Source organism: Elgaria multicarinata, chromosome 21 (genome assembly GCF_023053635.1).
Source record: "Elgaria multicarinata webbii isolate HBS135686 ecotype San Diego chromosome 21, rElgMul1.1.pri, whole genome shotgun sequence".
NCBI lineage: Eukaryota > Metazoa > Chordata > Lepidosauria > Squamata > Anguidae > Elgaria > Elgaria multicarinata.
In genome coordinates, this window is record NC_086191.1 from 10,879,526 (window position 1) to 10,906,747 (window position 27,222).

At 50.2% G+C, this 27,222-nt stretch overlaps 1 protein-coding gene across 2 annotated transcripts; it reads right to left on the reverse strand.

Moving 5' to 3' along the window:
* Window positions 1-1,276: 1,276 nt before the first annotated feature.
* Window positions 1,277-23,050, reverse strand: USP21 (ubiquitin specific peptidase 21). 2 transcript variants are annotated; one of them, XM_063145947.1, is made up of 14 exons: window positions 22,971-23,050; window positions 19,224-19,319; window positions 18,216-19,035; window positions 14,469-14,528; window positions 12,144-12,267; window positions 10,544-10,655; window positions 8,804-8,941; window positions 8,307-8,371; window positions 7,484-7,587; window positions 6,435-6,521; window positions 6,029-6,107; window positions 5,006-5,113; window positions 4,498-4,612; window positions 1,277-1,935 (listed from the first exon to the last, which is right to left on the reverse strand). In XM_063145947.1, exons 3-14 carry the CDS (start codon window positions 19,008-19,010, stop codon window positions 1,845-1,847), a joined length of 1,878 nt encoding a protein of 625 aa, XP_063002017.1. In that variant the 5' UTR covers window positions 19,011-19,035; window positions 19,224-19,319; window positions 22,971-23,050; the 3' UTR covers window positions 1,277-1,844. The 2 variants fall into 2 exon arrangements, with proteins under 2 accessions (XP_063002017.1, XP_063002018.1); XM_063145948.1 differs by lacking the exons at window positions 18,216-19,035; window positions 19,224-19,319; window positions 22,971-23,050 and adding an exon at window positions 15,910-16,081.
* Between the last annotated feature and the right edge of the window lie 4,172 nt (window positions 23,051-27,222).

Genomic DNA, 27,222 nt, shown 5'->3' on the forward strand with positions numbered 1-27,222 from the left:
TCCACATTCTCCATACCATGAATAATTGTGTACACCTCTATCATGTCTCCCCTCAGCCTCCTTTTTTCCAAGCTAAACAGTCTCAGTTGATGTAACCTTCCCCCTCATAGGGGAGATGCTCCAGACCCTTAAACATTCTAGTTGCACTTTTTCAAGCTCTACATCCTTTTTTAGGTGCGGTGTCCAGAATCACCTTTCCTTTGTCTCCTGCATTATATAAGATGGCTATATTTTAGCTCAGGGGTGTCAAGTAAGACATCTGGCATACACCACAGAGAGGGTTACTTTTTATTAAAACACCAGAGAGTTTGAGCAGAGCCAGAGAAGAGATCCAGAGGGATACACCCCCCCCCCCCAATGACTGGAGCTTTCTTCATCCCAAGTGAGCTAAGACACTAATTGGGCCCTGGCGAGATTAAACCCAGCAACTAACATCAAGCAGTTTCTCAACAGAGTTGCCCAAGAGCCAGCCAGCTTTTATTCTGCTAGCAAAAAAACCCATAGATACAAAAGTTCGCACTATAACTCGCTTCATGACCGTGCTTGCCTGGGGGTTGATGGTCGTTGCCCTTCCGATGTAATTACTTGACACTATGAAGGCCGACCTCTGTGATGTAAAGGACCATATTTTCCTGCCCATGTCCTGAGATCGTCGCTGGAGGCCCTGCTCCGAGCACCCCCAGCAACTGAGATTCAGTGGGTGGCTACTTGTGAGCAGTCTTTCCTACCGTGGCTCATCAATCCCTAGCACCTACTTCACTGACTTTTCAGGGCCAGGCAAAACCCCTTTTTTTTATTCTCCCAGGCCTTTGAAAAGTACTTTTTAAAACTGCTGCTGCCTCATTTTTAAAGTTGAATGCTGCATTTTAAAACCATTGTCTGTTTCAGAGCTCAGTTATTTCTCTTTTACATGCTGAATGTTTGTTGCTGCTTTTAAAACAATGCTAAATTTTTAGGGTGGTTTTATTGCCTTGGCTTTTATTGTGTTCATCACCAAAAGCTTTGATGATTGGGAGACTCGTAAACTGAATAAATAAATATACACAGAGATGTGCATGTGTGTATACACACAGAGAATTCCTTCACTGATGGAATTGGCTGTCCTGATAGGTAGGGGGATGGCCTCAGGGGCAGTGTCCCTCTGCCTACTGGGACGCAGGGAAGGCCGCTTGCCTTGCTTTTGGGATTCTTTAAAAGCACCTGGACTTTATGAAAAGTGTTTCCGTTATTGTAGCACTGCACTCCTTCAATAAGAAGCAAGACCCAAATAATAATAATATTTTTTTAGTAAATTTATTCACAAAAAAAAGTTTCAACCTCTTCATTTTTCTCTCATCATCTATGTACAAACCCATCATTATGTACAAAGTCACATAGTCGTTAAAATCAGTAGTGATTGCCACAGTCTCTGTCTGAGGGGTGAGCACACATTATTTCCCCTGAAGGCTGGAAGGGGGACGGACGGGCGGATGGACGGACAGACAAGGGAGGCCCCCCATTTCTCCTTACGCATACACCCCTCTCTCTCCGGCCTTCCCCTGCAACCTCAAGTCCTTCCCTGGGGCCAACATTTCTCCCCCATCCTGCCTTAAGACCTGGTGAACTTAAAAGAAGAAGAAGGAGGAGGAGGAGGAGGAGGAAAACAAAAGAAAACCTGGGTATATATGTAGCGGGTGGATGACCCAAGTCGCTCTCAGAAACAAACCCCACACAGTGTCGTTTGTTAGTTTTATCATTTTTTTGTGTCACTGTCTCCCCCCCCCCCACCAGATTTATTTTAAAAGACCCGAGCACCAGTCTCTGAGGTAAGAGGGCAGCAGGCCGAAGTGCTGGGTTCAATACTTTTACTGTTTCTTCCAGTGCATGTCGTCCAGCTCATAGAAAAGGACGTAGCCCTCGCTTGACGGGACCTGGTTCTCGCTGATGGGAGAGACCCTGTTCGAGAGAGGGAGGAAGGAAACGTCAGGACAGGCAGGGTTGAGCACAAGCAGGTCCTTTCTTGTTCTTGGCGCACGGCCACGCGGAATACTTTTCAGGCGTGGTGGGAAGCATTGAGTTTGCCCGGTCCCGCTGGAGGGGTGCCCTTATTTGTATTCAGTTTTGTTAACGCTCATAGCTGCTTTTCTGTATTAAAAGCTGAAAGCAACACCAGGCCTGTCCATCAAGAAAATCTCAATTAAAACAGGAACGGAAGTAATGGGACCACAGATTCAAACACAGCACCAAAGTATCAATTTTTAAAAAGAGTCCATGCAGCAACCATCAAAACCCCATAGCCTGGTGAACACAGGTAAGCCTGAAGTGCTCGACTGAGCACCAGAAGGAGAGAGACCTGGCAGGGCTTCCCCACATTTTAGGGGCTATGACAGAAGCGGCTTCGCCTCGTGTGCTCACCTGTCGTAACTCTGACAACGAGGGGAGGCAGGGCAGAACAGGGCCTCTGCAGCTCAGGAAGGTTCATATGAGAAAAAGGAGATCCTTAGGGTATGTTGGATCTAGGCCACTAAGGGCCGCATGAGCTAAATGCCCAGTTTTTGGACTGAGCCTAGAAGCCAACCAAAGGTGGTGGCGAAGGGTCAGAGCATGGGATCCGGCCACTGAACACCAATTATGATCCCTGCGGCTGGAACCGACAGACGTTTCCGGATAGTAAACTTGCCAGAATGGATGCTTCTGTGCCCCTCCCTTGCCATTTCCGCCAATCAGCTGGGTGCCCTCTAGATGTGTTGGACTACAACTCCCAGCAAGCCATGTTGGCCAGGGGATGCTGGGAGCTGTAGTCCCGCACATTTGGAGGGCACCAGGTTGCACGGCAGCCTCGCAATTCTCAGGAGTATAAAGTCTGTCGGGGCGAAGGGCAAGGGAGAAGAACACCACCCTTTCGGGGGTGGAGGTCAAGAGTGTGAACTACAGAGAGGTACTCTCTTCCTCTCCCCTACCAGCTTCTTTGGAAGCAGGATAGTATACTGAAATAAGCAAAACTTCTACGCCTCTTTACCCCACCTCCAGTTCCCTTCCCAGCCTGGGTTGCCTCCTCCCTTGTGTTTAATTATAGATTGTAGTCCCTTTGGGGCAGGGACCTGTCCTCTGTAAAGTGTGATACATGGAGATACCATTGCATATAAAACAACACAGCAATAACCGTAATAGTGGTTGTGTGCAGAGGATGCAAAAGCCTCAGGACATAGTTTGGCTCACAGAATTGGTCTTCCTATGAAGAACAAGGTCTTGTTTCTCCACTTATGGTTGCAAAGATACGCCCAGTGTGGGCACTGCCCGCTGGAATCGTGGCAGCCAAATAAGATTTCTGATGGCCAAAATTTGCACAGAATTCGCAGAAGAGGAATCGGTTATGCAAAAGAGGGGGAAACGCCAGAATAAATTCAGGCAATGCTTAAGAGAAACCAGAGGCTTTGGCTTTTGTCTGTGTAGATTGCAAAACTTTGCTGCGGTTATCCAGGCAATATATTTTTAGCGCAACTTGCTCTGAGCAGGCCGACCGCTTTGCAGTTTGTTGTGAGGCTGAGTGAAGCGTGTTCACGGCAGCTTGGCCTGGTTCCGACTCTCCAACCAAGAGAGGGCAAGTGCCAGAAATAGGCGTTGTAAGCTACTTAGCCAGGTCATTGACCTTGCAGGCTCTGGGCAGACAATATTAGCATCCTGGCATCAGTGCAGAGCGGAGGCTGTGTAGCCGGAAAAAAAAAGGTCACAGCGGAAGAGCTTCCGCATTCCGCTTCGGATCTTTAACAAGAGCCAGCCCAGGCACGCGCCACAACCAACACAGGAGCGCAGAATGACCAGACGCCGAGTCAGATTTACTGCCTGCCTTAGCTTAGTTTAAAAGCAAATAGTCCTTACGATTATTATTTTTTTAAAAAAAGGTATGGTTGGAAGTGCGTGTGAAATCTCAAAAGCGTGTCTGTGGAAGGCTTCCAGGGACCAGAAGGGCTGGGTTGCAGTGCTCAGGCTATTTCGCTGCCCATGACCAGCAAGTATCAGAATGATCCAGTTTAGACAAATTATGCATGAACTAATCCGGGTTCTCTGAATTTGGATGGCTCGGCCCACGTGCTTCAAACGTCATCCACTCCATCACAGGGACTAGGAACTTGGTTTCCCCCTCATTAAATGGAACCTGTATTTTGTATTTGTGTTTTTAGACTGTTGGTTGTTTTATTATGCTTCTCATGGTTTTAATTTTTGTGAACCGCCCAGACAGCTTCGGCTATTGGGCGGTATAGAAATGTAATAAAATAAATAAATAAATAAATAAAATTAAATTAAATATTGTTTTAACTTGGATCATGGTTTAAATTTGTTTTTAACTGTGCATATTTATGGTTTCATACTGTATGTTTTTATCTATACGCCGCTCTGAGATCTTAATGATATAGGGCGGGATATAAATGTTTTAAATAAATAATAAATAAATAAATAATATAAATCTTTTACATTTTTTTTTAAAAAAAGGAAGAGTCATAGCAAGCCTTTGCTTACCGGGAATCGTTGTAAACCCGCCAGCTGGACTGATCCTTGCAGAAGGCGGTGTAGTGGCCATAGTGCACGCTGCCGGAGTGATTGCAGAGGGCATAAAGGTTGTACACAGGTGTGCCTGCGAAAGAAGGAGATCGAGAAAACACCACCTTTTAAACAGAAAACTTCTTTCTTTTTCTACTGTTGTACTTAAAAACTGTTTAAAAATCATTCTGATCGTTAGAAAATGGGGGCAATACATCATTCAAAAATATTATGTGATGTTCTTGTTTCTCTAAGCAGCTTTGAGTTCCTTGTTTTGTAAATAAGGCAGGCTAAGTTTTCAAAAAGAAAACACGACAATAAAAATCTCCAAAAATAACAATACAATAGAAAAAGTTTTAAAAAAGCAAGTCAATCACATAAAACAAGCTGTAACTCTACAATCAGCAGCAAACAATAAAAGCAGCCAGCAGGGAAATAAAACAGGAAGGCACAGCATGGACTGCCCAACGCCCGTCACGCCACTCACCGGCCTTTTCGCTGGCAAACTCCTTCAGGTTGAGCTGCTGGAGGGGGAAATCCACGTATACGGAACATTTCTTAATGGAGTAGCGGGTGGTGGAGAACCGATTCAGGTCTGGGACAGCGGGAGTTAAAGAAAGGCTAGCTGGAAGTAGCAATAGAACGGCTCACAAATGCTGTGAGTGGGAAATCTCCTGGTGGACACCAGAAACCCACAAGACCCCACGTCAGGGACACTACACAGCAAAGAAGTCAGGCGCAAGGTGAGAAGGTGAACTCACAGCGCCTCCCCTCCTGTTTTCTAATTTGACTAGCACGCACGCATAAAAGCGAGCCAAACATCACTTTAGCGGTGGCGCTTGCCTGCCGTTTAAGACCCATCTCCATGCTTGCCGACTTATTGATTAAAAAACAGAAGTCTAGCGTGCAGAACCGCTTTACGCAATTGGGCAGTGGGTGGGTGTGGCTTTTTCATGACATCACAGCCCCTCCCCAAATGGGCGTCACCCTCCAGACCCAGCTTCCACTGAAAAAAGTCGCAGCACCATTTTCCTCCCCCCAACCACCCAATGATTAATCTGGAGAAGGGAAGGCGCATACTGAACGCAGCGAAGGTGCTTAAAAAATAGCCCCAACGCTCCAAGATTAGGTTCGTCTTCACCCCTAAACTCAGCCGGCTTGCAAACTGGCCTCGGAACCAGGGTACCCATTGTCCCACGTGTCAATGCAACATGACCAGATGTTTCAACCGCAAAACCGAACCCAAGCCAAACTGCCCTGGGCTGGGTTTACATCAAGAAGCCTTACACAGCACAGGCTATCCCAGAAAAGCTAACTACAACTACAACAACGATGCGCTTCACGTGACTCTGAAGAACGACCCTGCGAAATCGGCCGGGGTTACGCTGCAAGCTTTCAGCGGTTTCCCATCGGCGCCTTATGCAGCCCTCCCACAAGGCCCATCCGCTGGCAGCCACAGCCCTGACCAGCTCCTGGTTCCTTGTCCCAGACGGCAGTCTGGAAAGGATACGTAGTACTAGGATGCGGGGAAATCGCTGGATGGTGAGCTTCTTGGTGCTTCGGGTCCTCTGCCGGCATTTGTCACACACCTGCACCAAAGGAGAGAGGGGGACAAAGGACGAGGCCGTCTCAGCGTAAGCAATGGTTCTGGAGAAACAAGGGCGGAGGCTTTGCTTTCCTTCTCTCTACTGCCTCTCATTACCACTAGGCTCCTGCCTCCCCTTCCCGCCCACCTCTTACCCATAATACCCTCAGTTCAACAAGAGCCCAGATTCTGCAGCTGACACAAATCGAGAGTGGCTTTCTAGCCTCTTGCAGCTGACTCCCAATTAGGGACTGAGCATCGTCTGGCGCAAGAGCGCCGGGGAGTCCCTGCCCCAGCTGGCCTCGGCCCACGAAATCCATCACAGACTTACCGGGGCGTTCTCAGAATCCAGCTCTTCCTCCTTGGTGAAGAGGCTGAAGCAGTCGAGCAGAGAGACCTTCCCTCCGGTGAAACCTTTCTGCGAAAGCAGAGCAAGGATTTTACTGATGAGATCTTTGCCCTGCCCCGATAGTTCACCGTCATGCTGAGGCTCACAGCAGCTTACAAAAGTTAGCATATAAATGTTAGCTATTTACTTATTACATTTATATCCCGCTTTCTCCTGCGAAGACCTCAAGGCAGTGTTCATTGTTCTTCTTTCCGTCCCATTTTACCCTCACGACCCTGTGAGGTAGGCTAGGCTGAGACAGAGCGACTAGCCCAAAGCCCCCCTCTGAGCTCCCTGACTGGATGGGGATTTGAAACTGGGTCTCCTTGTCGCCAACGGCTGCTTAAAACCAGCCTCATTCCAACCTGGCCCCCTCTGGATGTGCCGGACTAGAATTCCCACCCAATTCCCAGCCAACATACATATTGGCCCAGCTGGTGGGTATCCTGATGGGATTTGTAGTCTGATACATCTGGAGAGGGATGAGGCCATCTTAAATATAAAGCTGAGACAGATAACGTTTTTATGTGTATGGTCATTAGCTGTAACCCAAAATAAGATGCAATCCTGAGTTAATTATAAGTGGAAAGGATCACACACTCGTCTTGTCCCCGCAATTCCTGGGCTAAACGACCCAGAATTGCCATCGTGATGGATGAAACAGGTCTGACTATATGTGTATGTCTGTGTGTCTGTGAGGTGTCCTCTGTGGAACGCCTTCCAATTTTCCATTTGGAAAGCCCCCAATCCAACCTTCCTTTAAACAAAAGGATCGTTGGCAGCAAATACTGAGAATAACCACTGCGGCCATTGCCAACCAAAGCAGATAGGTGAGTTCAGCCCCCTAACAATCTGATGCCCTCCGGGTATTTTGGACTGCAACAGGGCTCCAGGTTGGGAAAAGCTAGGCTAGATGGACGAATGGTTTGAGTCGTCATGAGGAAGCGTCATAAACCGCATTGCAACTCCGCCGTGACACCTTTTAAGCCTACCTTTGGGATAGGCAGAGATAAGTCGCAGAAAACTTCAAATGTGGTCGACCGATAGCCACACGCTTGACACTTGAGGCAGCTCTTCAACTGGCCAACAAAGAGGTCTGAGAGAGAGAAAGATACTGAGAGAGAGAAAGGGAGAGCCAGACAGATGGGGGAACGGGGCCCAGCTGTTGCTTCTGTTAGTTTTGGGTCAGCCTGCAAGCAGTTTGACTTTTACAGCTGTGACTTGTGTATGCTGCTCTAACCCGAAGTTGGGGAACTCTAATCTGTTCTAACGAAAGCTACAGAACAAACCAGGATCAAGCCATGGCTTCAGAACCTGGCTTGTTCAAGCGAACTTTGGTTAGAACAAACTATAGTTGCCAAAGCTTGAACGTAACATGGAACCACCGTTTGTTCTTAAGTGAAAATGGAAGCTTTCACTCTCTTCTTCTTGTATGCAAAGAAGAAGAGCTAAGGGGGAGTTGTGAACTAAACTCTGATTTAGGTGTGACTATCTTAACGAGGCTCACGTGTAGCAGAGGCTTTATAGTGTATTTCTGGGATTTTTACAAAATGTTGAATATTTCTTTTAAGACTTTATACCCTAGCAAGTAGTAGCTTTTGTTTATTTAAACTGCAGGTTTACCTTACACTTCTTCAAACTTCCCCCTGAGAAGTTATATATATGAAGGTTTGGGCAATATAAATCTAAGCGATTCATCGGTTAAAAAGGTCTTGAAACGTAATTTAGAATCTGACAGCCCCAGTTATTAACTTCTTTAACTCTTGCGACTGGAAAGCAGGCTCAAGGCTGAATGCGTCAAACGTGCCCGCTCACCTACTATCTTGCTGTCTTCTCTTTCCAGATAGCGCTTCCACATCTGGTTGGCTTGTTCGTCGTCACTGGGAAAGAAAAGAAACCCAAGGAGAGGACTTTAGGAGACGCCAGGCTGGGAGGAGAGGACAGGGTGACGGGCAGGCCACCGGGGCAGAGAATAGGAGGTGGCAGGAAGAAGAATTTCTAAAAAAAATTAGAATTTTATCTTTTTAAAAAAGAGAGAGGGCGGCCTTTGCATGCAAAATGGACTTGGCATTCAGCGCAATTGCTCTGCACGCGCTGCACCTTAGAAATCAGCTTTAGAGTTTTGATTCGCCGCCCCACTGACATCGAAGCCGCCAGCCTCCACTGGCAGCTGGCTGACTGTTTTGCAAACAGAATGCTGGGCTCGGCAAATCTTTGGTGTGATTCCACAGGGATGTTCTTATGTCCTTAGATAGACCACTGGTCTGATTTGAACTAAATCAGCTTCGTCTGCCCATGCAGGCCCTGCTCACCTCAAGGCGTCGGCGTCCTCCAGTACTGAGGGCCGCTTGGTGTCAGAGAGGATGCTGGGAGCCTTGCGCCCTTTCCGATTGATCTCCACGTGCAACCGATCCATGAGAAACTTCAAAAACTCCTGAGCGTCCTGCTGGCTAGAAACGAAGAAGAGAATAAGCTGCCCCTTATGCCTGGAACGCTCTTCCAGAACATTTGCGAACTATAAGTTCAATCACAGTTTTTAAAGCTCAGCTGAAAACTTTTCTTTTTTCTAAAGCTTTTAGAACTTGATTTTGATCTGACTTTTATACTGTCAGTTTTACTCTACCCTGTGCCTGTTTGGTGCATTCTCTTCCCCTTCTTATTGTTTTATTATGATTCTATTAGAATGTAACCCTATGCGGAAGGGTCTTGCTATTTTATTGTTTTACTCTGTACAGCACCATGTACACTGATGGTGCAAAATAAATAAATCAGCAGCAGCAGCAGCCATTGAGACAAAGAACCAAAACCCCCACCAAAACTGTATTCCTTTCATCCAGAAGGTCCTATAAATATTCACAGCTGCAGAACACAAGATCAGGTTTATGAAGTGCGGCAGATGTAAGAGCAAATTTCGAGTCTTCGCAGCAAGGGAGGATCAAGACGGCGTACGACTTCAGCAATCAAGTCTGCAGGAGGCGTTCTTGTAGCGTATAGCCCAAACAGGCTGCTCTGCCGTTTTCTCCAACTTGGGGCACTCCAGATGTGTGGGACTACAGCTCCCACAATCCTCAACCAGCATGGCCAATGATTTTGTGTCATCGTTGCAGACGCCCGGCTGGCTCAAAAGGGGCCTTTAACGAGGCCCTGAAAGATCTAGCCAATGTAACGGCCACCTCCTGCTGCGTGAGCCAACCTGTGTCCTTACAACGCCAGAGGCCATTCTCCGTCACCTTTCGCCCAGTTTGTAAGACTGTGCGGATGCCCGAGTCGGGGCTTTTGCGGTGGTGGCCCCTATAACATGGAACTCCTTCTTCCCAAGGGGGATGCAGCTAGGGGTTCTGATGGCAGCTTAAGACCTGGTTATTCGAGAGGCCGTGAGAGACTGCAGTGAATTCATTGCCCATGGCAGCTTTCTGAAACCTTGTGCTCTCTGGGTGTGTTGGACTCCATCTCCCATCATGACCAGCATGTCTGTGGACGACAGGAGGTGCAGTCCAACGCATCCAGAGGGCACCAGTTTAGGGAAGGCCACTCTGTGGTTTTGTTGCACTTTTCTTTTGCTGTTGCCTTCCTGATGAAGTCGTTTTATTACATTCTAAGTGTTTGTTTTAAAAAATTGAAGCTGCCTTGGAAATCACAAGATGGAGAGGTAAAACCTTCCCCACAACGCACCACTGACATTTTCCTCATGTCTGCCCTCAGGATCTTTAGACAGGAACCTCCACATCACTCTAGAACTACAGCACTATAAACATTTAGCATTTAAACCGAGCCATGAGCATACGGGACATCTTACGGTTACAGAAGCATCCTAGACAGGTCCCTGCTCTCAATGACCTTACAACTGAACCCCAACTTGACCTTTGCACCAAGGAAGCACATGTTTGCGCTTTGTTCTGAACCCAGGTTTTCATTTTACTGGGATGGTGGGGGGTGGAATTTGGCCACACATATTTTGTGCAGGAAGGGACATGCTGGGTGCCAGGAAGCGAGGCGAGGATAAGGAAGGTGCCAGGAGGCTAGGTGGGCGGGGGAATCCTGGCTTCGCTCACCTGTATCCTGTAAAGGATGGCACGTATTTCTGAAAGACGGCTTTGAAGCGGCTGGGGTTGGCGGCCTCCATGGAATCGGGGTGCCATAACGTGGCAATGACGTCTGCAAAAGCTGGAGGACAACGACACAACCAGTTAGTCTTCCCCTCTCCTCCTCCTTTCGACAACACTTCATTTCCAAACATGCTCGGCAGTCTTTTATTTGGGCTGAGAGAGGAGCGACTTGGCAGAGGCCACACGAGGGAGACAGTGGCAGTGATGGAGTCCAAACCTAGATCTGTCTAGCCAGAGACAACACAGGCTTGGATGTGCCTTATGGCAAATTATCAATGGGGCCAACCGGGAAGGGGAGGTCACAGCAGGGTCTAGGGCAGCTTCGTGAAATGCTGCAACAGCCATAGGCGCCAGAGCGCAGAATCACATGCCAGGGTTCTCCGTTTCAGTCGAACTGGGCTGGCAGAAGGCAAAGCTGTAAGACTACTGCAGTGTTCTAAGGGCCTTTGCGGGGCTGTTGAGGCCTCCAGCAGTGATGGCTGGGGGGTTCTGGGAGTTGTAGTTCAACTCAGCTGAAGGGCACTGGGTTGGGGCAGTATGCCCCAGGGATATACTAGAACTTGGGACATTGGAGAAATCCACAACGGAATCAAAATGGGTTCAGCGAACTTGAGGGCTGGTTGTGTTTTTTGGTAACTTTCCGGAATTTTACACAAATTTAGTCACAGAAAAAGACATAAAATTAAAAATAAAACACAACCAGCTGAAAACGCGCATCTCCCCCCTAGGCTAGAACATGAAAACGCACGGGGGGTGGGGTGGCGGGGGAACATATTTGCGCAAATTCAGGACATGGGAAAAAAAATCCGATTCCGTCAATGAGCGGACGACGGAACGGAAGGCGCTTGACAATCTGCAAAACGCAGGCGGAGTGGAGTTTACAAAACCTGCGCATCCCTAACTAGAACCAACCCCTGAACAAGACAAAAGAATATCAGCACAACTCTTTTTGCCTTCCACAGATATAAAGGGCGGAGGGGGGCAGGAGAGGAGAGGAGAGAAAGGGCGCCTGCAGCATTTAAGATGAGTCCAAGCGCTCCCGCCTTTCAATCTTTTGGCCAAGGGATGAATGCCGCACACTGTTTATGCTACTCATGCTACATTTGTTGGGTTTTGCGTGCACTAACAATATCGCCCCCCCACCCCAAGTATGACCAGAATGGCCCTTTCTCCCCACCCAAAACTGCTTCCCAGGCAGTTCACTCGGCAAAATTTAAGCTGCTTTCTAGGTGTGATAAATAATAATTTACGAGCTGTAAGCCGGAGAACACAGACGATGTGCACCTCTCACAGGTGAGAGAGGGACAGGACAGCGCAGGAAGTGGTGCTCTAATTATGTCACTCTTTGTCGGATGAGGCCAAGGGGCTTATGTAACTGTGGTCAACTAGGCTTGGATTAAGGCTTTTCAGAGACTAATTTAGCTCCCTGGCTCACTGAAAGGATCCTGATAGTTGAAGTGAGTCCAGACTTGTTATGTAACCTCCTCTGCCTACGGGGGGGGGAAACGGAACAGCCAGGAAAGAGCCGCCCTCATCACCCCTTCACCTTCCGTCAGTTCCTGCTGGGTCCGCAGCGTGCCGGGTTGCTCCTGCCGGAATTCCCGACGGAGGCAGTAGTCCCGCAGGGGTTTGGTGCTGCTCAGGCACTGCAGCACGGCGTTCATGAAACACTAAAAAGGAAACAGAACGGGGTGTCACTGTGGCCGGCAGGGGTCCATTTCCTCCCCAAGGCTAAGGAAGCAGCCACCTTGCTGAAGACAAGCAGGACTGGATCGGGGCCAAGGCTGGAATAGGCGGCTGCCCGGGGACCCGACGTACCCCACCTGGCGCTCCAATGGAATAAACGGAATAAAATGCAGGTGTGAACTCCCAAGCCAGCACACCCCGCTAAAATTCTCTGCTTTTCTCCTCCTGGTAGGGCGCAGAACCGCTCTGCCAACGCAGAAAGGAGAGAGGGCACCGCTCAAAGTACAGCGGCACACTCTCTAGCGGCCTTCCCCGACCCCCTGCTGCCCGCCAAGTAGATTTGACTACAACTCCCAGCATCCCCCCAGCCAGCATGATGGGCTCGTCCACAAAGCTGGGCTGCAATTGGCGTCAGCTTTTCACATCTCACAGCGTTCCAGTCACAAACAAAACAAAGACGGAGGAAAAGGGAGACACTAACAGACTGAACGTGGCGGAAGCTTTCGTGGAGTGGAGCCTACTCTGTCAGTTACCACGGGGTTCTTTGTCTAGCGGGGGTGGTGGGAGAAACAAACAAAAGCCCACTTTGTACATCGTAACAATGGCCGAGCAGCGCTCCAGGATCAGACCAAGGGTTCACCTAGTCCAGCTTCCTGCTCCCACAGTGCCCGACCAGCTACCTGTGGGAAGCTCAGAAGCAGGACACGAGCGCTGTCACAACCTCCTGCTCATAGAATCATAGAATAGCAGAGCTGGAATGGGCCTACAAGGCCATCGAGTCCAACCCCCTGCTCAAGGCAGGAATCCACCCTAAAGCATCCCTGACAGATGGTTGTCCAGCTGCCTCTTGAAGGCCTCCAGTGTGGGAGAGCCCACAACCTCCCTAGGTAACTGATTCCATTGTCGTACTGCTCTAACAGTCAGGAAGTTTTTCCTGATGTCCAGCAGTTGGCACTGAAAGGCTGCTGATCCTGAAGGTAATAAATAGCCATCATGACTAGCAGCCACTGACAGCCCAAGCCTCCAGAGTAGGTCAGATATTCTTAGAACTAGGTGATGAGAACAGGCGACGTTGACTCAATCCACCCACAAGGCCTTGTGTTTCGGTGGGGGCACGCGGGGGGCGGAACCGAGGCCATGCAGCCCATCTCCCCAAAAGGTGGCCAGGGGTACTGACCACCCCACTACGTCTTCTCTCGTCTTGCCATTCCTTTGCCCGGTAACCACCGCGCGGGGTGCTGCATTTCCGTACACAACCAGGCACATACCCGCGCTGTAGCGTCAGGAGTCAACATGGCGGCCAGGACTGGGGCGACAGTGGCCGCCGTAAGAAGCTGACGCAACCCGGGGGGGGGGGGGGCGGGTGGCTTGCGGCTGGTGAGATCGTGAAAGCTGGACCTCTGGGATGATGTTGGATTCTGCATCTGCTTCCTGCACTTGGCGCAGGGCAATTGCAGAACACTCACACAGCCCTGCCTCCCACAACATACACAAACGCTCCAAAGCAAGGGTGAGCAAAACACGGCCCGCAGGCCACACAGGCAGCCCCCGACCCCTGGCCTTTTTTTACGAAACCCCCCACCCGCATAGAATTTGCAGCCAAAAAGGGCAGGTTTCCCTGGGCCTCAATACAGAGTTGGGCAACTTGTGGCCCCTCGGGTGTTCTGGGCTACCATCAGCCCTAGCCCGCCTAGCAGCCAGTGACGAGAGATGACGGGAGCTGAAGGCCCAAACATTTGGAGAGCGACCGCTTGCCGCCCGCCCCCCCCCCCCCCCCGCCTGCAGCCTGCTGCCAAAACTTGGGGTGGGGCCAGCAAGGAAGGGGGGAAAGCAGACGCTGGATTTTAGTTATTTTTTTGTTGGCCTGCAGCTGAATTGTAGCAGCAAATTCAGCAGTGGGTCCACATCTCCGGGCAGGACCCAGGAGGGGGTGGGAACTGGGCCCCACAGCCTTGCTCTAAAGAGACCCTGTTTCTGCTGCCCTTTCTGGAGAAAGCTACGAAACACAACAGCCTCCTGCAAAGGCGGCTTCCCGACACCGTCTATTTTGAGACGGCTTTTGAAAGCGAGACAAAGACGGTGCGCCGCCGGGCCTCTGAAGCAGCCTTTGTGGAAATGCCTTCGCAGGGGGAAAAGGTCCGTCTACCTGGGGCAGGGAGGGGAGTGGGCGGCCCCCACTTCTTACCGTGTTGCCAAGGTTGCGCAGACCGATGTGCCCAGAGCCCAGCAGGAGGGTGTGATGCGTCTGGAGGAAACAAAAAAAACGAGAGGAGGAGGAGGAAGGGATGATGCGCTTGTTGTGACAGCGTGAATAATTGCTTTCGCTTGACTCGTGTCTCCGCACGAGGACAGATACGTTCACGTTTGAGTACACACACTGAAAGAGCCCAACCCAGGCACTGTGTAGATCCCCTTTGCCAAACGGCTGGAGCTTCTGCCCCACCGCAATCCGTCACACCAGCCCAGACGGCTCGATGGCCTAGTGGTCATTCTGTTATCATTTCTGCCCTCCGCTGGCATTTACACATTCTGAAATATATATGCCTCTGTTCTGAGAGTGGACAAGTTCCCACCCTAGGCTCAGAGCGGTGGAGCACGTTTCCTTGAGCAGTAAAAGCCTCAAGGATTTCAGCAGACACTGATTATTCTGCAACGTTATAGATACTATATTTTCTAAACCAACAGGCCCCCACGTTTGGCAAACAGAAGCCCCACCACACAAGCCTATTTCACCCCCTGGGATTGTTTAAATCCCAGTCTTTCCTTTATGTCTGCAGTGAGCAACCAGTAGCCCCCTCCAGAGGTGGGGGGACTCAAACTCCCATTAGCCCCAGCTAATGGGGAGGGACGATGGGAACTGGGGTCCAACAATGTCTGGTTCCCTGCCTCTGTGCCAATTCAGCCTTCAACAGGTGGGAAGGAAGAGGAGGAGCTCGGAGAAGGCCGCCTATGAAAGAAAACAGAGCATGGGCAGAGAAAAGGGAAGTTCAGCCCTTGCTGCTTCTCCCACCAGCCCAGCTGTTCTGAGAACAACTCTCGCTTTATATAATAAAGGAGCTGCTCAGTCTGTCTTTGCAGATAGGCCTGACAGAAAGAAGAGGCAAGGAAGAGAGACAAGTACGATGGTAAAACATGAAACGTGGGTCCCTCATTGCCATTCAAGGTTAAAGGTGGCCACAGCGCCCTGCTCAGGGCTAACGCAAGCCAGTTGAGCTGCCTGAGGAAAGGGCCAGGTGGCAGCCCTGAAGCTGACTGGACTGGTAGTTGAGCCCCACTTCAGCACGAGCAATGGGGCGATGCTCTCTCCTGCACCCCAAAAAATCTGGAGGAGACTGAATGGTGTCCCCAACAGTGGGAGAGAAGCTAGGGGATCTGCTACCCCTGCCAATGTCTGCCGCCTGAGGCAGCCGCCTCACTCTGATTAACGGCAGGGCCGGCCCTGCACGCCGTGATCTACCATGAAACCAAAGCAACCTTGCTGCCTATGTTGAGGGGCGCTTGAACAGACCCTTGTCCCAAGCAACCAGAAGTCCCACCCACTGGGTCCCCCACCCTCCCACCCTCCTCACCCAGCAAGCAGCAGGGGCTCTCCAGCTGGCAAACCCAAAGGTATCCCGGCTAGTTACCTCACTGGTCATGAGCAGCAGCCCCATCACTGCCGTGTGCACCACCGACTCGGAGATGTCTGCCGCTCGGCCATGGAGCTCACGCTTGGTGGCCAAGGTGCGGTGCAGCTTCCGGGGCAACTCCACGAGAGTGGCCCCCGGAAGCCCCGGCATGGCTCCCCGTCCGTGGCGAGAGAGAGGCAGAGGGACGGCGGGACGAGGCCGCGCTCCACCCTGCGTGGCGCCGAGTGGAAAAGGACCGGCGGGCCCTCCCCTCGGCCTCTATAAGCCATCAGCTCATTAGCTGATCCGATTTCCCCTGGCTATTCTTGGCTCTCCTGGACGCTCATCTCGGTGGGATTAATTAGCCTGGAGAGCTACTTTGGGGAGCAGCGGCTGTTTAGGGAACCAGAGAGCCAGGAAGAAAAACAGAAATAAACCAAAACAAACACACAGCAGGAGAGTGCACCCAGGGTTACCACCTCCCCAGGAGACCTACGGCGACCCTGAAGCTGGGAAGGGTCAGGAAATGCCTGACACTCCTGGCTCCCACCCGGGCAGCAACCGCAGTATGACTTTACAGTGTGTGTGTGTGTGTGTGTGTGTGTGTGTGTGTGTGTGTGTGTGTACGCTGCTAGCCATACCTATGAGCCACGTCAACTGGGGCAGGTTGAACCGTGACAATATGGCCTTGGCCATGAGCGCATCAGAATTCCTTTGGCAGGCACACCAGCACCTGGAAGGCCAGTGTTCCTCAGGAAACAGCGAGGGGTGCGTAGGGAACCAGAGGCAGGGCACCCCGGAAGGGGAGGGGGCAGGATGGAGAGAAAACCTGACACGTTTGAGAACGTGTCCTCTCCTAGCCGCCACCCCCCTCCCCTCCCAAAAGCCAGACCCTGTACTCACGGAGGAAAGGATTTGGGGAAGACGTCTACGCACATGGCTCCATGCATCGGTTTCTATGGAAACAATGTCCTTTTCGTGAGGCTACGTCCAAAAATGTCTTCTTCCGTCCCCACCGCCACCACTCCCAATCTGCCTCATGCTTCCAAGCGTCAGAGAAACACATGCCCACGGCTCCAAAAGCGGCCAGCTTGGAAACACAATTGGGCCGGGATGGCTTCTGGCAGGAAGCCATCCACGCAAAGCCCCGTTCAGTTCCACCCCGCGATCATAAACCTTCAGAGCTCAGGTCCCTACACCCTTACGGCTGGTGGGCACCTTTGGTATTTTGAGAGGGTGGCCTGGGCACCCCCACAAAAACTATGGCCAGGCACTTCCTGTTCCCCATGGCGTGCGTCTCTTTCACGGTGGCAGCCACCGCCAGGCACACAGGAAGTTGCCCCACAGAACATCTTCCCTTCTGGGTCACCGTTTCAAACGGGGACGGGCATCAAGGGCTGCGTTCCTCCAGGCTGAGCTCTACGCACATTGAGCATCCCTGGCGTCATCGTAGAGGTGCTTCTCACCCTGCTGCCTGGCATGCAGGCGCCTGGTGTTTTTAAAAAGCTTTTTTCCAAAACTTATTTAACGCGCACATGCAGAAAAAGCTGCTCGTTCCTCCTTGCCTCCTAAGAAGCCCAGCTCTGCTCTTCCATATCTCTACAAAGTGCAGTTCTCCAAGCCTTCTCAGTGAAGGATCTACGACCGCCTCACAGAACCAGAACCTCTACACACACACACACACACACAGCGCATCAGACAGGTTCCATGGCAGATAAATCGGGGCTAAGTATGTACATTGATGGTGCTATATAAATAAATAATAATAATAATAATCTAATGCAGCTGAGCCACTTAAAACCAGCTTAACTGCTGCGGTGTTCTCCCCACACACTCACCCCAAGGAACGCTGGGAACTGTAGTGTCTGAACGGCCTGTCAGCGATACCTGAGCCCTCTCCTAGCATTAGAACACCCAGGACTCTGTTATTCCTGCGTGTCTGGGAGGAACGGGAACCAAAATAGTTAAACCTAGAGGAAGCTACTGCACAGGCATTAGCCAAGCAGCTCTTCCGTCATTCCCAGGGGGCATAACAAGGTCACAGGCCCCCAGTCCGGCACCCCATTTTCCATAGCGGCCAGCCCTAAGACTCTGGGAAGCCCACATACCAGGGTGGGCAACTTGTGGACCTCTGGGAATTGGGGCCTACAACTCCCATCAGCTCTAGCCAAGATTGCCAATGATGAGGAATAATGGGAGTTGTAGTAAAAAAAATCTGGTCCATGGAGGGGAGCCACTCAGGGGCTCCTCCACTCAACAGTGCTCTGCCCCTCTGCCCCAAGAGGCAGCTCGGATCTCTGAGGGCCCCCTGATTGGTTCCTTACAGTGGTCGCTTTCTCTTCCAGCCTGCTGGGAACAGGGGCCTTGCTCTGGGGCGGGGTCGTCGATCCCAAGATGTCTTGGGAGCAAGCGTATTCCGTGGCCTGGGGATCCGTGGCGCGAGTCCTCAGGCAGCCCTCCGTGCGGACCGACAGCAGCGTGGCCGACGGCCTCCCATCCAGCCCGGCAGCCACGTTGACTCTCCGGAGGGAAGAGCTCCTCTTCAGGGCCAGGGCGCCCAGGCCCAGCTTGTGGCTGCACAAGGGACTCCGGTCCTGGAGGACCAGCCGGTTCAGCGCCGCACTCAGCTGCTCCTCCCCACGGCTGCCGGTCTGGCTCAAGTCACCGATGCTGATCGACTTGGAGCGGAGCAGGTTGCTTCTCCGGCGCTCCGAGTCCGGCCCGCTAAGGAGGACCCCGGACGGCATGGTGAAGGAGGTGCTGCCGGAGATGGTGAGGGCCGGCGAGCAGCCGGGCACTTTGAGCGCATGGTCCGCCTTGACGGGGCCCCGGCGGGAGGCCGAGCCCCGCATGTCGCTGCGCTTCGAGGCCCTGCCCCGGTCCAGTTCCAGCTTCTTGCCCCGGTCATCCAGAGGGCTCGGCCTGGGCGGTAAAGGCCGGAGCTTGGAAGCAGCCGAGAGTCCGTTGGAGGCGGAGGACGAGGAGGAAGAGGAGCAGCCCCGATGATCTGGGCCCGGGGGCCGGTGTCCGTTTGAGAGCTTGTTGGTGGCTTTCGGCTGAGAGGTGATGACCGCCTGTTCTCTTGCCCGGCTGATGCGGTGCTCTGAGGCTTGGGGCATCTTGGAGAGAAGGGAGAAGAAAGCCCTGGGGAGAAAAGCAGACGAGAGGGAGACGGTCACGCAGGTTAAAGAGGCTGGCTCAGAGCGCCCAGCCCACAACCTCTTGTGCAATCCCAATGGAAGAAAGGCACAAAGGTTTCTAGTCCCTGACCGGCTGGCACTTAACAAAGCCCAGCAATTCGGCAAAGCTGCACCTCCCAGGTCGGTACGTACCTCTCACAAGCCGAGAGACTCTTGCCCCCCGGCTGGCCCCTGGCTCACACCTCACAGAGGTGGCTGACCTCACGAGGACCCCCCTCGGCTATTGCTCTGCAAAACAAAAACACAAAGTCGGGCAGAGTCAGAGAGGTTCCCCTTATCCAGATTCTCTGAGAATGCATGTGGTTTTGTGCCAATGGAACGAGAGCCACTTTCCCCCACCTCTATGTATCTGAGGGGAAACTGAGGCCGCATCGTAGTTTAATTCCTTAGACAGAAAGCTGTGGGAAGCCCATAAATGCCACGCAGGGCACAGTCTGGACGCTGGCTTTCTGAGAACCTCAACTTTATTCCTAAAAATCAAGTCTATGTTCCTCATTGGTCCTGGGTAGCGGATCAAGAAGTATACAGATTTTTAAAGCCTTTACACACTAACGGGACTTGGCAGGTGAGTACTTCTCACGTGGTGGGGGCTTGACCCTGTGGAACAGGATGCGGCTGTGGGAACAGTACAGGACCAGGCTGGAAGGATGACAGGGCAGCGGTTGCTAGTTGATTGCATTTACTCCTGCGCAGCAGATTCATTACTGGCAATAAATTTCACCAAGGCCAGTTCTGCTCCAACTCCAGGTTCTGACAGATTTCCTATAAATTTTATTACCATTTATACGGCAGCATCAGGATACACAGCGCCTTATAGCAGCCTTGTATCAAAGCATTCACCTGGTAGCCATAGGCGAAAAGGAATTGCCTGCGGGCGACCGAGCGGACTGGAGGGGTGGGGGAGGTGGAGCCCTACACTCCTTCTCTGCACTTGGCATAGAAACACAGTGGGCTACTGCAGGCGGGATGCAGGACTGCGCTCCTGATCATAGATTAGCCTTCCTGTTTAACCAACCCCTGTCGCCGCCCCTGCCTGTGGAATGTGAATGGTGCCACTGTGGCACAGGGCAAGCAGAGAAACACCTGACGGTTAGCGGAGTCCTAACTTGCAGTTTGAGAAACATTGGTTTAGCTTATGTCTCAGTATTATGTTTTTAGGTTTTATGGTTGCAAGATGATCTGGGGATATTTTATATTTAAAGTGGCATGGCCAACATCTGGTCTCATGAATAAATTCAATCATGTGGACTAGAAACCTGTTCAGGTGTTTTTGGGGTTTTGGGTTTTTTTTTAAAAAAAAACCTGTTTCCTTCTCATCAGTAGGGCAGCTAAGATTCCCAAGCAATGGAAGTCAAAGCTAAAAAAGGTCCTTCCAAGTGACATATTAAAAAAACATCCGTTTTCTGCAAACCGTGAAAGCCAAATTCTGAAGGGCCTGCTGAGCAGAACTATGGAAACTCTATAGAAATGATGCAGACATGAAGAACGCAGGAATTTCCATGCTGGGCTCAACCCAAAAGCCTGATGGGAGTTGCAGTCCAACAACATCTTGAGAGCTTCACATTGCCCAGGCTTGAGTTAGATAAATGTACAGTGAACTGGTCTGTTGGCAGCTATTAGCAACACTGCTGGTCTGATTTAGAAGGGCAGTTATTAGGCAAGACAAGGCCATTCATGCTGGAACAGAAACCCAGGCATGCCACGCTTTTTATTGGAACTCTGAGGTCCACTAAGAGCCAGGGCACAATTGGGAGGCTATGGGAGCAAGGCCAATGAAGTCAGTTGCCTACTGCACCCACAAACCAGGCACTGGATACATAAATACAGCAATGGGCTACATAGGTCAGGGACTTGGACGCAAACCTTCCAAAGCAGCCACACAAAGAAAGACCTGGTCAAAGGCAACCAATTCATACAGTCCCATTTTACAGGTGAGGAACACCAAGGCTAAGAGATAAGCCATTCACACATAGCCAGCCATGGCAGAGATTATTTAAAAAGAAAAATCATTTTTACTTGCTATTATCAAACTGTTTGGAGTCAGAAACCCTTGCCAATCTACAAAACTCACCTAGAAGTGCAATCTACCTTCTGCTTGCCCCTGGGGACTAAACGGCCACACAGATGAACAGGTTAGAACACGCTATGGCACACAGATCCAACACAAGCAATAGAATCCAGTACCCAACTCAAGATGCAGCATCTTGAAGAATCTCTCCTTTTCCAAAGAAAACAAGTTTCTAGCTCTCATGAGTGTCAAAGACAGATTTGAAAGCGAGCAGGGAAGAGAACTCCCAGGGAATTGTGCAGGTGCTCCATTTCTCACATTGCAATTTTGCATGTAAATAAAGCTTAATATAGGATAGACGCAGTAACAACAGATCCCAGAGGAATACCTTGTTTTCCATTTTACCCATAATTAAAGAAGCAATAGAATAAAGGGGCTGGAGATGGGGTCAGGAATGCCAGTGGTGATTATATATGAAGTTATTGGAGGACCAGTAATAAAGATAATGCTCGGATATTTGCGTATGTAAGTGAGATCTCTGCTTTCTTTTATTCCTCCCAAACCGTACATAGTCATTTCTGTTCTCCTGTCACTTCTCTTGTTGCCAAGTTGTGCGATGCCCTGTATTTATTCCTCTCCACTTTCATTTGTCTCCCTATATCTACTTTAGATTGTAATCCCCTTGGGACAGGGCCCTGTCAAACCTATTCTTTGCAAAGTGTCACGTACATAGATGACAACAATATATAAATAAATAATGTTATGATGCTTTCAACCGCCTATGGCAAGGAAGCCAAATCCTGCACAAAGAAAAGCGAAATCTTGCAATTTAGGAGAAATTGCTCAAATACAAATACATCCACATAGTCTTAGTTCCTCTAACTTCTTTCACTTTCTCTAATCCAGGGCCAAACAACTTCTGGCCCTCCAGCTGTTTTGGCCTACAGTTCCCATCAGCCCTACCCAGCATAGCCAGTGGCAAAGGATCATGGGAGCTGTAGGCCAAAACAGCTGGAGGGCCAACACATTGCCCAGCTCTGCTCTAATCATCTGAAAACGCCCACCCCCAAAGCCAATAAATGAGAATGCTGTTTGTAAATTTAATAACAATAAATTATGAAATCATATAGAGCCCCCCAAACCAGAGATCTATTCTCCTTCACAATTCCATCTGTTTCTAGGGGTGTAGAGTTTCTCATACTTAATAGTTTATACTTCCCTTACACATAATTTTTGAAGCCTGTAATAAATATAGAGATAGAAAGGAGACTTTCTCATACTTCCAGTTCCCAGACTTATAGACCCCCCCATACCTCATGGGGCTGGGGAGAGGGGTCTCCTCCTGTTGCCAAGACCCAACTCCTACATAGCAGTCAAACCACATCTGTCGACCTAATCCGCCTCCCTTCCAATTAGAGTCCCACAGAAGTCGCCCACCCACCCCCCAAAAACGAAGGAGCCATGGGAGGGGGATTTCTCGCCCCTCTAAGTAAGCCTCACCCCCCAAATTATTATGCACAGAGATTACATAATAATGCAAAGCAGGAGTCCCTTTCCCTTGCCCCCACCGCTCGTGTCATACAAATGTAGACGTTTGGGGGGGTCGCCTGTGAAGTCCAAGGGGTACCGAGGGCTCCCTGTATAGGCCTCTAATACCCCCTCGCACCCCATATACATCAATAGCCATCCCAGCACTAAAAGAAGAAAAAGAAAAATGAACCTCCAGCGCCTTTTTGTTTTACAGCTCCATTAGAAGCCCCATCTTCCTAAGCGTCCATTACTGCCCACCCCAGCCCCAAGAAACAGCACGCCCCACCCCGGTCCCCTAACAGACCCAGTCCAGCAAAGGAGTTCAGGTGTGTGGGCCTCACCTCCTGCACGACGCCATGGCAACAACAACTCCTGCAGCACCGGCCGCCATCTTTGTTCCTCCCCCTCCCTCCGCGGGTTGCCCGGACGAAGCCGGCTTCGCGCCGCCTCACCGCGCACGCGCCGGCGCCCTTTCCGGAGTCCGCGCGCCCCTGCGGCCGGCCTGCGAGACTCGCGCGTGCGCAGTCTAGGCTTCCTCCGCCTTTTCCCCCCTTTTCTTAACGTCATAGGCAATGCTCCCGTCTCGTCGCCATGGAAGCAGAGAAAAGCGTCCCCGAGAATTTAAAGGCGCAGTAACGTTTGATAAAAGAGATTACAGCCTATGCACGTGTGCAATTTAGTAGTAGAGCGACTTCTCAATGGGATTTACTCGAAAGGGATTTATGCATAGGATTGCTGCCCTGCAAGACAACCCTATGCACGCGTAGTCTGAAGTAATTCTCACTTAAATGAGCTACTTAATAGGATTACAAGTTTGCAACTCAATCGTAATTTATGTTTTCTCATGCATCGGCCGGAGAACAGAAGGCTTCTGGGAGACTGCACGACCAGGTCTCCCAGAAAGAAGATCAGCAGGGGCGGGGAAACGAACCTGGTTCCATATATCAACCAGAGAAATAGCAGCTGCAAGGAGCTTTCCTGCTAGCAAGAACGCCTAGAAGGAGTTGAAACTCAGCATTGGTGCCTGAGTTTTGATTCTTTTCTTTTCTTTCCCTCCTCCCTCCCACTCACTTTTCCTTTTGTGTCTTTTCCTTTAGATTGCAAACCTGAAGGTAGGGGCTGTCTTATTATTCATCTTTGTAAGCTGCTCTGGGAGACTTTTTGGCTGAAGAGCAAAGTAAAACATATTGCAAATAAATAAATAGGTGACAGCCCCACATTTTTCAATGGGCTGGTAGGTCCAATTTCAGTGGGCCTGTGTGAATCCATCCCGGGTTTCAGTCAGAACCCTAAAGAAGCTATCCAAGGTGCTGAATCTATTCTGAGGCTAGGGTTCAGCACCTTGGATAGCTCTTTAGAATTCCAGCTAGTGCTGACTGAAACCTGGAATGGATTCACAGCTCCATTGAAACCTGAGCTGACTCTACTGAACGGGACTTACTCACAAGTAACAGTGTCAAAGGCTTGAGGTGCCGCCAAGACTCCGAAACAGATTAATAATCAATTCCTAGCCTCCTACGTTTGTCTTTTGAAGAGCCACAGCCAAGGACTGTTTTTACTGCAACAGATTAAGGCTAAAACCCCAGCTGGGAACAAGTCCAACTGAACTTAGTGGGGCTTACTTGTGAGTAGGCATGCAGAGGATTGTGCTGGAACACAGCCAACCTTCTGGAAGTCGCTACTCTCAAGTAACAAGCATTGGATTTGGTGATGGGCGAGAACTGTAAGGGAGTGATAGGCTCCGAGTGCAAAAGGGCTCCAAGTTCGCTCCCCAGCATATCCAGGCAGGCAGGCCTGGGGGCCTTCTGGCTGAAACCTTGGAGACTCACTGTTGCAATCAGAGAGCTTCAGCTGTTGGATGGCATAGAAATGTAATAAATTAATAGTCAACGTAGACCTGGGGTGGAGAACCTTTTCCAACTCCACTCAGGTATTTGGGAGGCCTCATGCCACAGCCAGTATGTCCCCCCCCACACACACACACACAATGTGCTTTCCTGGACCCCATTCACATAGGCACAGGCATACATACCTCATTCAAACTCACATAGCGGGAAAGGAATCAAACCGAGCTGTGTGGTGGCTGAATTGGAAACTGTTCTCCTTTCTCTAAGGGGCCGGGTCCTCACTGGAGGCCTTGGTGGGCTGAATCCGGCCCACAAGCCAGACATTTCCAATCCATGGTATGGAAAATCCCTAACTAAATGGTCTAATGGCAGCTTCTCATGTTCTTAGGACTGTAGCCTTAACCCTTCTAGCAAATGGCTCCCAAGCCAAGGTGAAAGCCAGTATGGAGTGCTGGACTGGGACTTGGGAGATCCGGGTTCTAATCCCCACCCAGTCATGAATCTCACTGGGCACTGACTCTATGCCTAAATTACCTCACAAGGTTGTTGAGATTCATGTATGCTGCCTTGGTCTCCTTAGAGGAAAAGATATAAATGTATCAAATAAATGCATAGGATTTCCACCCTCCATAAAACATTTTGTTTTTTAAAAAGGAGAAATTAAAGAGGCAACCTGTCCCTGGCCTCTCCTTGAACTGTATTATCCAAAGGTAGTAAAAATTAAACAGCTGTATCCAAACCTGCCTTCTGCGGGAAGTTATCTGACATTCACTGCACTACGATCCTGCGAGGTAGGTTAGTCAGAGGTAAGCGAGGCACCCGGGGTCACCTCGTGAGCTCCGTTGTGGAGGAAGGATTGGCTGCCGTGTCTGCTCCAACGGTCTATCCCTCATTGGCACCAGAAACACAGACTGAGGGTGGGTGTTTCGGTGCTCTTCGCTTGGTACTGCTGCTTGAGGCTTCATGGCCGTTTCCCTCCTCCATCAAGGACGAAACTGGCCTCTGCAGGTGGTAAACTGACCCCCCTGTATCAGCTTGCGGAAATCCGGCCGCCTCAGGGCTCATGTTGCCCTGTATTCCTTGCTTGCTTTGTATCAGCTTACCAGAAAGAAAACAGGGAGATCACAGGACCACTTGAAGCATTGCTGCTCAGAGATGGGGAAGCCACAGCTCTCCAGATATTGTCGGACATCAGCTTCCATCAGCCCCAGCCGGCATGGCCAATTATCGGGAACGATGGGAGCAATTGACCAACACATGTGGCATTTTTTAGTAAAAAAACGAGATATAAATCAAATAAATAAACGAACCATAACTCCTTCTCCCATACAATCCGCCCTGCACACTCAGGTCCTCTGGGAAGAATTAATATCTGTTACCCAGAGGACCTTCTCTTCTGCTGCTCCCAGACTGTGGAATGGCATGCCGGAGGAGATTCGTCAACTTGACAGCCTTTTAGAATTTAAAAAAGCAATAAAGACTGATCTATTCCAACAGGCCTATCCAGTGAAATTTTAGAATATTTTCAGGATGTTTTAATCATGTATGGTATGTTTTAATTCGTTTTAATGTGTATTTTATATCATGTTTTTATACTGTTTGTTTTACACTTTGAATGGTTTTAGATTTTGTGAACCACCCAGGGAGCTTCGGCTATTGGGCGGTATAACAATGCAATTAATAATAATAATAATAATAATAATAATAATAATAATAATAAATAACTGGAGGGCTACAGGTTCCCTTACCTCTGCATTAGCTGGTCACTAAACCCCAAGTCCTCTCTTAATGCTTCAGCAAATATTAACAGCAAGGAGAATCTCTGGAGAAAAAGTAGAGTAAGAGCCCAATCCTACACATGTGGATACAGAAAAAGGCTGGCTGGGGAACGCTGGGCGTTGTAGGGCTTTCCCCCTCTCTCTACACATGCATAGGATTGGGCCCTAACTTGCAAAGAATTAGACAAGGTCCCATCCAGACCTAGAGGAGAACTTTCTAGAGAGTTGGTGAGCAAAAGACTGAACTACAAATTAGAAGTCGCTGGGTTGACTCTCCCCTCTGTCCTGAACTGAGTAGGCTTTTGTGAAGTTTCTTCCCCCATTCTAAAAGCTTGGAAAGCCCCTCCCGCGGCTCCATTATTGCCAGTAAGAGCTGTCAGCTGCAATATGTTGCTATGTTTTGTATTTTGGCCTCGCTCCTTTTGCCTTTGACCCCACCCCTCATTGGAATGTCATTCCCCCCCCCCTTCCAAAACTGAATCAGCCTTCAGGCTGGAAGAGTGATGGCTTGCAGCCCTATAAACCCTCCTGGGCCCTGCTCTCAGGCTTCTCCCTAAAGTCAATTGCGTTAGTGGTGACAGACAACAGGGACTTTTCAGTAGTGGCCTCACAGTTGGGGAACTTCCTCCCCAGTGAGAACTCTGCCTGGCCTCCTCCCTTGTGGCACCTGCCTAATTTGTAGTGGCAGGCAGTTCCAGAGAGTGGGCGTCGTGCACAAATACCCACTCCCATTTTCGCCCTACGCCCCCCCTTTTTTTGTCATTTTGCCTAATTTGTTGTTGTTGCTATAAACTATTTACTAGCTATTATTAAAACAATGGAGAGTCCCAAACCCTTGACGATTGGTTCCAAGCTGCCCTAGGCCTGCCGGTAGAAGATGATCAACCTTCTGTCGCCTTTGCTTTACAACAGTGCCCAGGCCCTTTTCGAAGAGCCACGCTGTGAAACAACAACCGTGAGGAAAGAGG